Consider the following 10,335-nt stretch of genomic DNA (forward strand, 5'->3'; position numbering starts at 1 on the left):
AACTGAAAGTTTATTGGCAGCAGAGGTACCCAGTAGTAAGTGATCAGCCTCTTTATGAGCATGGTTGATACAGTTGTTGACTCCATGGGCTTATGACATTACTCCAGAAACAAATAAAAATAAATACTCTTATTACAAGGTCTAGTTCTCATGTATAGAATAGATCTAGCATTATGCTAAGTATCTCTCTATGAAGTATTTTTTTAAATTCTAGATAACTATTATGTGAATAATTCACAAGTCAACTAGTTTGCTGTGATATTTCCTATCTTGAGTCATTCTCTTTTTAATGTCTGTTACAGTATTCTCTTCTTTCATGTTAAACCTAACTTCCATGATCTGCTCTCTTTATGAAATTAGTTAGGGCATGTGCTCTTGTCAAATTTGAAAAAGTGGAAATTGCTTTTCTTTCTCTTCTAGATACAAGGAATGAAAAGATGAAGAAACAGATTAAACAGATGATGGATGTTTCAAGGGTATGACACATTATTTTGTCTAACTAACATGGCCTAGATTTGTCTTATAGCAAAGTTGTTGACCTGCTATGTCACCCTTTTGCAGGTAAAAACAACATTATCTATCATTGAAGAAGAAAGAGATAACTTACGTTCCAAGCTAAATGATGAAGTAGCAGCAAGGCATGAATTAGAAGGTGTGTTTGGAATAGTTTAGAATGAGTTATTCTATAAAAAACCAACGCAGAAGTTCAGCATTGGTAGCCCCCATTTCCATTTTGTATGGACGAAAGGTTGGGAGGCAAGCAATTACTTGCTAGTTCAAATCAGTATGTGAATTCATCCCCCACCCCAGCCCTGTGACAGGAGAAACTACAACTGGCAGCTTAGACCTGTGTCGGGGTCATGATCACATTAACTCCATGTATTCTTATACTCTCAGGCTTACAGTTGCTTAGCTTTCAAAGTATCTCTTGTGTGTTTATTTCCGTTTTGCCAATAGAACTGGTGACCTAGGAAAAAAAGAGCTTTATAATGTATATCCCAGGTTACTTTTTCCTTCATTCATTTTCATATTATACCACCTCCCCCCCCCTTCTTTGTGACTGCCTTTCAGGCCATTGCCTACTTTGTCCTACTTCTTTAAGTCACCTGGCTTGACTAATCCCCCTTCTGTTCTTTTCTGCTTCATCCTGGAGCTTACATCTCTTGATCTCTTAGTTCCATATTGTTTAGCTTCCCTTTTTGGGTGGAGGTGGCTCTCCCACTCACTGGCCTATATGAGGCTTTAATACCAAGGAAATGTACAGCTTTCTCATCTGTCACAGAAGCTGGCCTGCACACCCTTTTGTTCTTTGAGCAGTTTGAATGTTCTTTGTTGCCATACCAGCTCAGCTAATGTGTCAAGAGATTGCATTGTCATAAATGTAATGCTATATTTTATTTGCTTTAGAGCAAATCAAGAAGCTGGAACATGAGACCTCTTCCTTACAGACTGCAAAATCTCAGCTAGAAGGTGAATGTAAAACCCTGCAACAAAAAGTAGAGATTCTCAATGAACTTTACCAGCAGAAGGAAATGGCCCTTCAGAAGTGAGTACTGGACTTCTGAAAATGAAAATCCTGAAATGTAGTGTAAGGTCATTGCGATTTTTTCTGTTTTGCTAATTAGACCCCATTTTAATGTAATTATAGTCTGTCCTTCCCTTCAGGGATTGCAGATAATGTATCTTGAGTCCTTATGTGAGATTATCTATTATGTATAAGCCAAATCCTAGCAATGGAGCTTCACTAAGTGCTTTTTAAGGCTCCGGCTAGGTACTTGGTGGCCTTGTTCAGGAAACAAGGGGGGGTCACTATTGTATTTCATGAAGAGTGCCATAGTCAAAACAAGTTAAGTATAATTATACACATATACAACTTTTTTCAGTAAAAATGCTGCTGTTTTAGGACCTTATCAGATGTGCCTCTAGCACTTTATCCCAAGGGGGAGTAGGATGAAAATCAATGCTTTACTGCTGATGCTGAATTGTTTCTATTACTATTTATAAGGGTGGAAACTTATTTTCTCAGTGTCACTTCATCAGATGCCTTTCAATAGTAAATGTATGATTAAGTCACAGCTCCTGCAAGAATTCAACCAAACTCCAGAAAATTTTGATATATTAAGATAATTCTTAATAAATGTGTAGGAATGGAGCTTTGATCCAGGCTGTTCTATTTCTACATCTAATGGTAGATCAAAATAATTCTAGGTGTTCAGACAAATGCAAATTATTTCCTGGAAGTGAGTAACTAACTTTCAGTACATGAAAGCATTGTATGAATGCTTTGGGGAAGGCATAAGTGGAACAATGTTTCCTAATGTGTCTCATTGCTCTGTCTTATAAAAACTAATGTTTTCTTCTTTTAGCTTTATTTCAAAATGTATTTCAAGAGAATTGAGCTAATAATAAGCAGCACCAAACATAATTAAACCAAAGCTCACTAACCTCTCTTAGTAACAGTCAAATGGAATAACAAGGCCAGTCAGGCAAACTACAAAAAACTTCAGAAGCTTTTTAAAGTCTGATTTCACATTTTTGCAGTGCACTGCAATGTAGGGATCTACTTAAAAGGCTTCTAAAAGCTCAATTCCTTCCATATTTCTAGGGTTATAGTACACAGTATAGTTGTGAAATAGCAAGTAGTCACACTAAAGAGAAGGGAAGTAGTGGGGAACTATTGCTGGATTTGTCCTTGATGTTTAATCAGTCTACCTGCCACTTATTGGAGCTGAAATCTAGTTTAAATGTGATACCAGGCATGTAAAGCCAAAACACTTCCACTGTAGGCTTCTGTGTACTTAGCACTGCATTTAAAATAGGCCTTTTTCCTAAATGTGGGGCATCTTGGGCAGATACATCATAGCTTTTTGAACTCATGAAAAGGCAATCACAGGTTTGAATGTCTCTTTTGAAGGTTTACAGTTTCTTAGAATGAAGTGAACTTCCCCCTCACCCTTCTTTAGGAATGCATTTGTGTTTTGAATGAGTGTTCTCTGTTGGCTGCTAGTGCATGGTTGGACAAGGAGACAGAGTGCAAGAGATCAATCCCTTCCCACAAATAGAAGGGGGATGCCATACTTCCTGTATATTATTATTGGCTACAAGGTCAGGATGCCTACATATGACCTCCAGTAATGGTGAAAGTACATTTCAATTGCTAGGAAGTCAAGGAGGATGGTGCTATTGCATTCATATTTTGCTTGTGGGCTTCCCAGAACTATTTGGCAACCCACTGTGTGAATGAAATGCTTTTAGTCTGATCCAGCATGGTCCCATATTAAGTACTGAGTGCAACCCTCTTGGATCTTTTTTCCAGGGATGCTGTGATCCTATCAAGCCCTCTCCTTTCCTGCCTGCCTCCCCCCACAAAATTGGCATCTGTGTTTAGCTTACTGACACCCTCCTTTTTTCTGTCCTAGGAAGTTGACACAAGAAGAGTATGAGCGTCAAGAGAAGGAGCAGAAGCTCTCTGCTGCAGATGAAAAGGCTCTCCTGGCTGTTGAAGAAGTGAAACTTTACAAGTAATGTTGACAAGAGGAAACAAAATAATGTCTTTCACTTTTGAAATGTGAGCAGAATTAATTTTTCAACTTGTTTTTGACAGACAAAGAATTCAGGAAATGGATGAAGAATTGCAAAAAACAGAGCGGTCTTACAAAAATCAGGTGTGATGCTTTCCCAAGAGATCATTCTGAAGAAGTAGATGTATAAGCTAGTTTGCAGACTAAAATAACTTCTTTTCTTTCTTTCCTAAATGCTTTAAGATTGCTGCCCATGAGAAGAAGGCCCATGACAACTGGGTAAGGTGTTGCTTCTCTTTAAACCATCGCCATAGGTTTTGCCACATTGTCTTTATTCAATGTGAGCAGGACCCAGTGCTGTCAGCAGAGCAGCAGGAATTTAGGCTTGAAGGTGGGTTTTCCTAGCAGTACCTGACTGGCTCACTTTGCCTTCTTGCAGCTTATAGCACGTTCTGCAGAGAGGGCTTTAATTGAAGAAAAAAGGGAAGCTGCCAACCTGCGGCAAAAGTAAGCATGTTCTCTGCCTGTGGCTACCAAATGTAATCTGTTTTAGGTAAATAGACAAAACTGAGGTAAATAGACAAAACTCTTCACAAAAGTATCTTTTCACATGGCAAATTCCCTCAACAGTGCTCAGTATAAACACTACAACTTTTCAAGTGTACCTCTTCCTCCCCTTCCCATTATTAGATTAATAGAGGTGAATCAAAAAATCGATGCGATTCAGAGACCAGTAATTGTGAAGCCAACTGCAGGCCGGCCTGACCATCAGGTCCCTCCTCGCAGAGGTAAATATGCTCTTCCCTGATCTTTTGTTAGTGATTTGAAATGTTTGAGCTAATCTGTTTGAAGAAACCATATTCTACAGCTGTGGCTATGCCTTGTTTTTACCTCACTGCAGGTCCATTGAGTCGAGATGGATCTTTTGGGCCTTCACCTGTGAGCGGTGGAGTTCCTTCACCACCCCTGATGATGGAACCCCCCGGACGACCCCTCTCTGCCAATCCAAGGGAAGGTTCAAGAGGTGAACTTAAGAAACCTTTTTTTCTTATTTTCCTAAAAGAAGTCTATATTAAAATATTGAGCACATCAAATATCATATGAATAGACTTCCATTTGTGCAACAGGACTTCCCCTTCCTTTCCTCCTTCCTGTGCCTTTCTAATTAGTTCCAGAAGATCCCCCAGTCCTCCAGAAGAGACCGGAGAGTACACGGAAAACTTCATGTGGAAAGGGAGTATGTTCTACCAGGCGTCTCTGTTCTTTTGGCAGATGGAAGCGGTTGATTGCAACCCACTGATTCCTTTTTGAATGGGTACTGCTATTTGGCACAGACAGTCACCACCACCTCTCTTTGTACCTGGGCCAAATGCATAAGGAGATGGGAGTGCCATTTGGCACTATTTGATATTGATCAGTGTCTCAGTACAAGTGACTGTTTTATCAATAGCAAATTACATTGTTCTTGATTCTGACCAGAAGAACTAAGGCAAATGACTCACACGCCAGGAAACAGAAATGACATTTTTTTGTAGTGTTTTCTAAGCACTTCATTAAGCATCTTAATATGTGTATACTTACATAGAGTGGCTCAGGAAAGAGGGTTAGTCAGGTTAGCTCATGCTACCTCCGAGAAGTAGTCTGCAACTTCCTGAGAGTTCTTTCAGTTGTGTCTGTTAATGTCAAAGATACACATTTACAAACAAGCTAATCAGTTGGTTTCCTATTTAGTTTTGATGCGTAAGCAGCTTCATATCCTGCTTTGAAGCCAATGAGAATTCTTATGTCAATTTTTAGAAATTCCATTATTATTCCAAGTAGTACTACTTGGTTTCTCTCTCAGCTCCACCTCTCCTTTTAATCATACTAAATAAGGCTATGAAGTAGCTTTGGCAAGAAAGGTCACTGGTCTTGTGAGCATCATGGTTGAACAGTGTTTCAACTAGCTTAACCCACAGACTACCTCTAAGATTGGAGCCTACATGTGGAATCCCCTGTCCAAGCATTGCATCAAATTCCCCTCTCTTTGTGTTTTGCTGGCAATTGAAGTAATTTCTCCTTTTAAAATGGTTTTAATTCTATTGTTTACCTTACAGTATTTTTGCTTGTTGATACTGTTTTTAGTCTGCTAATTCCGTTTTAAATGTCAGATTATTTTCATGCCTACTTTTATATTTGAAAGATGCTTTGAGTGATTCCTTTTTGAAGAGGACAAGTGGAATATGTATATTTGTGCATATATAAATGGAAAGAAAATGAATGCATAGACATATCAGAAATAGACCTGTTTCTAATTTATGATGCAAAATGGATGCTCACTGTATTTTCAACTTCTTTTAGATGCTGCTCCAGTAGAGGGCCCTCCAGTCCCAAGAAGGCATCCTGAGCTGTCTGGAAGAATGTCTGCTCCAGGTGAGAGGACCACCTGGATACAAGCACTTCTGGAAAGCATATTCAAGCAGCAATATAAAATATGGGTCTTTCTCTTCTTCCCAGATCTTGGTCCTGCTGTAGCAGCCCTACTCAACTGTGGCCCAAGAACATCATCTCCTTCCACAGTACCAGATGGAATGGTGAGAGGCATTTAGCTTTTTTGTTCTGCTGAGATTACATTCTGAGCAGAATCTTTGTTTTGTTACCCCACTGTATATGCAACATCACTTCTTTCTTATGTAATATACAAAATAGCACATGTTATCTCACTGTCCTTATGTTTTCTGGGGGGAACTTAAGCAATCCCCTCCCAAAGAGCATGAAGCCCCCAGCGTTTCTGCTGTTCCAACTTCAGCTGCTGAAGCAACTGCAGTGAGTACCAAGAGGCTGGGAGTGGTGCTTTTGCTTACTCTTGGTTTGATGGAGGATGAATTTAGGAGCATGATGCTGCGTATCTCAGCATGCAACATGTGCTGCACAAAGTGGACCTTTTGGACTTGTTGGCTTTATGGGTCATTTGTGTTGTTGGGGCCACTAACACACATAACACTGCATTTAAAAAGCTGTGCTCGTCAATATCTGATGTGGTGGTTCCTGACTCACCAGAAATGTTTAACCCTTGGGCATTTCCTGGATTCTCTGGGTTGAAATTATTTGCTTGGGTGTGCTAATATTTTAAATGACTGCACATGAAATACTGTCTCAGGTGACTAAAAGTTCAGGTTCGTTAACACAAGTCCAGGTTTTAGGACCATGCCTGTTTGATGCTTGAAGTCAGAGTATTTGAGAAGAGGAAAGTTTCCATGGTGTGCAGTGAAACCTGTTTTACAACTCCTGAAGTTTGATTTTAAAACTTCATTGCATCTAGTAGAGGACTAAAACTGCTGTCTTGCACAGGTTAACATAAGTTCTAAAGGTCCACCATCTTTCCCGGGGGCTCCCATGATGTCATCCCCAGCGTCTGGACCATTGCCACCTCCCGTTAGATTTGGGCCTCCACCCCGGGCACCCTATGGACCTCGGCCTCTTCCTCTCTCCTTAGGTATGCTTGATATATTTTACCTTCTATAAAACATTGTCATAATGATTGATTTGTATGGCTCTACAATTTCCAGAAACTTCGTGTTGCAGAACAGAGATCTTTTAAAGAAGCAACTTACAGAGCATTGAATTCTTTGCCCAGTTCATATAAATTTAAAAAAAACAACAAAACAAAAAAAACAACGGAATTTGTACCCTGAGTGACTTGGAATATTTTACTGAAATGTTACATCAGATTATTATTTTGAATATGCATTTCCAGCTGTGGAAAAGCACTGTTATAGTATGTCAGGGAAAAGTGTCAAGAAGTGGCAAGAGGCCATGAAAGATACAAAAGCGCCCATCTTCTGTGGGCTGAGGTCTGTTCTCATATACTACAGCTTCATGCATAAATGCTAGAAACATGCTTTTAAAAAAGTTGGGCTTCTATACCTCTGATGGATTTCTGCTGATGGTGGCAGGCAAGTCAATTCTTAAACATACCGGCTTCACTGTTTGTTTTTTTCCTTTCAGTGCGTGGAGCTCCTCCACCACCTATTCCTAGAGACTATCCACCTGGTCCTCCATTTGGAATAAGAGACTTTCCACCAGGTCCACGACTACCTCCCCCTGAACAGAGAGGATATCTCCGTGGACCACCACCTTTCCGACCTCCACCGCCCAGAGATTTTCCTCCTGGTCCGCGGCTACCTCCACAAGGATTAAGGGACTATCCCCCTCTTCCTGTCAGAGACTTGCCACCTTCAGGAGCCAGTGATTACCAAGGGGGGCCACCTTGCCCCCCATCTCCAGCTAGCTCACGGGACTCAACACATCATCCTGAACAGAAACCATGACTTGGGATTTCTGGACTGATCTCTATCACGTTTCATGTGGTGAGGATTTCGATGGCTTCAACAGAATCAAATCTGTTTCCTCCTTTAGACTTGGTTTCAGTGTAACTTCCCCTCCCCTCAAAATAATTTCTCTAGCTGTGCCCATTTCTATCACCTTTAAATCAGGACTTGTTCATCCTTTTGGGATGCAAGTATAATTTTCTGTGAAGTACCCTAAAGCCTCCTCCTACAGCTGTGGCTAACCTGCAGCTCTCAACGTGCAATATATGAAAGTACCTGTGTGCTTAGTTTTTAATTAATGTAACCTATGTAACAAATTGGTAAATGACTTCAAAATTATAATCTGAACATTTCCTGTGGAAATAGTTTTGGTAAGAAATGCAATCCCTTCATATATAAGCTACAGTGACTGTAGACAAGTGGTTTACACAGGATTCTAATGCAAATATTTTTAAAACACCTGGTATGCAAAGCCAGAAGCAAACTACACTGTACCGAAAGGACAAATCTACTAATAAAAAGCAAGATCCCTTTTTTTGGCTACATTTGAAGAATGCATTTTGTTAAACCGCGCGATTTTCCATTTTGGCTGTGAAAACAATTGATGGTTAGGTGTAAAGTGCTAACAGCTAGTAGATGACTGTAAGGAAAGTAGACAGTACCGTGCTCTCACTGAGCACAAAAAGCAACTTGTTCTTGCCTATGAAAATTCTGAATTCTTTGTATGTTAAACCTGACAAGTAAAGTGTTTCTGGGGAGTGAAGTGCAAATTCAAATGCAGATTATTTTTTTAACTGCAAGCTCAAAAATGCATGGGTTGAAACAGTGCCATTTTACAGTGGACCACTAAGTAATCACATGAGCTCAGTAGTAGGTTAGATCAGAAGACTGCAGGAGCCAGGAGGCTTCCCAGTGAAGAGTACAGTGTACTAATCTTTCAAACAGAATGTGCATTTGGGAGGTTGAAATCAAGCTGATGGTTCATCATTGATAAGAGCATGGTTAAGGTGAGTCATCAGGAAAAGCTTTGAGGAAGAAGGGGCATAATGGATAGAGGACTGAAGTGGAGTATACAGGAAATGCCCTGATCACCTAAGAAACCCACTTTTAAGATCCCCTATTTCACTCAAATCCCATTATGGGACCCTTTCATGAAACTTGGATACCCAGAACAGATAGTCCAGGTGCTGCTACTATATGTACATACATGACAGCACTGACTGTTCCTGAGATGGTTGTCCTCAACCAAAGCAGTGCCTTGCACAGACAGGACACACACTGCTCAGCTTGCACATGCAGAAGACTTAACTGCATGTGGTATACACATTACCCTCCTGGACCTTACACAGTCCTTGCAGCCTTGACTAAGTCTTCATAGAAACTGCTAAAGACCACCTTGCTAAGGTAAGGCTGGACAACTTGTGGCCCTTCGGATGTTTTGCCCTACAACTCCTATTAGCCCTAGCTAGGACAGCCAATAGTGATGACAAATTGTGGCCTTCCAGATATTTGGCTTACAAGATAGCTCACTCCTGTGCTGAGTGTTCTTCAACAAAGGGGACCTTTTTGTAATTACATAAGCCAGGAAGATTAGAATGGAACACAGCCTCATTATAGGCCACTTACATATGTTCCACACAAAAACAGCAATCTTCAGAAGCTTCTCAAAAGTAAATCCGAAGTACCCAATGTTAATAGGCCCACTTTATAAAAAAGTGAATTGTGATTTTATGACATTAAAACTCAAATGAAATTGCCTGGAAACAGATCCAGCAGGAGCACTTAACTGACCACTTTGTAGTCACAAGACATGATGGTGTTAGAACAGCAACAATTAGCTAAATGGAATCTTCACACAGAGAAATGGAGTGCTTTCATGTCTCATTTCTGAACTTTCTTCAAATAGCAGGTTGCACTAGATGCAGGTTTGTGTGGTAGTGTAACCCTCATTCTGTTAAGTTTTAATTAGAGGCAAGGAGGCAGCAATTTTAGGCAGAACATCAGTGTGTAGTTCTTCCCAGTTAAGAGAAGCAGGTGCCATTTCAGGAGGGAACAGAAAGCAGTGCTATACATATGATGAAGTAATTCTGCATTGGTTGTATGTGCTGCAGGCATATAGAAGTCTTAACTAGAACATGGTGCGGAGCACCAAAACAATTAGTGACCCACTGCTGTTAAACTGCTGTCCCCACTCTGTGCATCCACAGTTAGAACTAATTAGTTATACATAAAGGACATTAAGCAAGTTCCCAGTTTTTAGTTAAGGAGATTTATAAGCTGGTGCTCCCACACACATATTTTGGCAGCTTTTCCTTGTATAAAGGTTCAGGTAATTATTACCTATTTTAACAGCAATTTTATATGCAGATCTGGAAACCAAAAAAAAGGCTAATCAATTTCTCTAGAAACAGCAGCATTTTCTGTCCTGAAGACTAAGAGGGCGTCATTTCCTTTTGTGCACAAACTTGCAGGTTCCAGACAGTAGACAAATAGTCTGATTTAAA

At 40.2% G+C, this 10,335-nt stretch overlaps 1 protein-coding gene across 4 annotated transcripts in view; it reads left to right on the forward strand.

Moving 5' to 3' along the window:
* The window catches only part of MIA3 (MIA SH3 domain ER export factor 3), a 41,631-nt gene extending 33,257 nt beyond the window's left edge, over nt 1-8,374 (forward strand). For 3 of the 4 annotated variants that reach the window (XM_044430959.1, XM_044431043.1, XM_044431211.1), the window contains exons 16-29: nt 421-476; nt 562-652; nt 1,408-1,546; nt 3,420-3,521; nt 3,605-3,665; nt 3,765-3,800; nt 3,961-4,028; nt 4,212-4,309; nt 4,423-4,545; nt 5,862-5,933; nt 6,018-6,094; nt 6,255-6,326; nt 6,852-6,996; nt 7,509-8,374. In XM_044430959.1, coding sequence (XP_044286894.1) covers nt 421-476; nt 562-652; nt 1,408-1,546; nt 3,420-3,521; nt 3,605-3,665; nt 3,765-3,800; nt 3,961-4,028; nt 4,212-4,309; nt 4,423-4,545; nt 5,862-5,933; nt 6,018-6,094; nt 6,255-6,326; nt 6,852-6,996; nt 7,509-7,831 — 1,463 coding nt within the window. In that variant the 3' untranslated portion in view covers nt 7,832-8,374. The remainder of the gene's footprint in view (nt 1-420; nt 477-561; nt 653-1,407; nt 1,547-3,419; nt 3,522-3,604; nt 3,666-3,764; nt 3,801-3,960; nt 4,029-4,211; nt 4,310-4,422; nt 4,546-5,861; nt 5,934-6,017; nt 6,095-6,254; nt 6,327-6,851; nt 6,997-7,508) is intronic. The other variant, XM_044431121.1, reaches the window with a different exon arrangement.
* Nucleotides 8,375-10,335: the final 1,961 nt, after the last annotated feature.

The sequence above is a fragment of the Varanus komodoensis genome, unplaced genomic scaffold, assembly GCF_004798865.1.
Source record: "Varanus komodoensis strain SLA01 unplaced genomic scaffold, ASM479886v1 scaffold1, whole genome shotgun sequence".
Classification (NCBI taxonomy): Eukaryota; Metazoa; Chordata; class Lepidosauria; order Squamata; family Varanidae; genus Varanus; species Varanus komodoensis.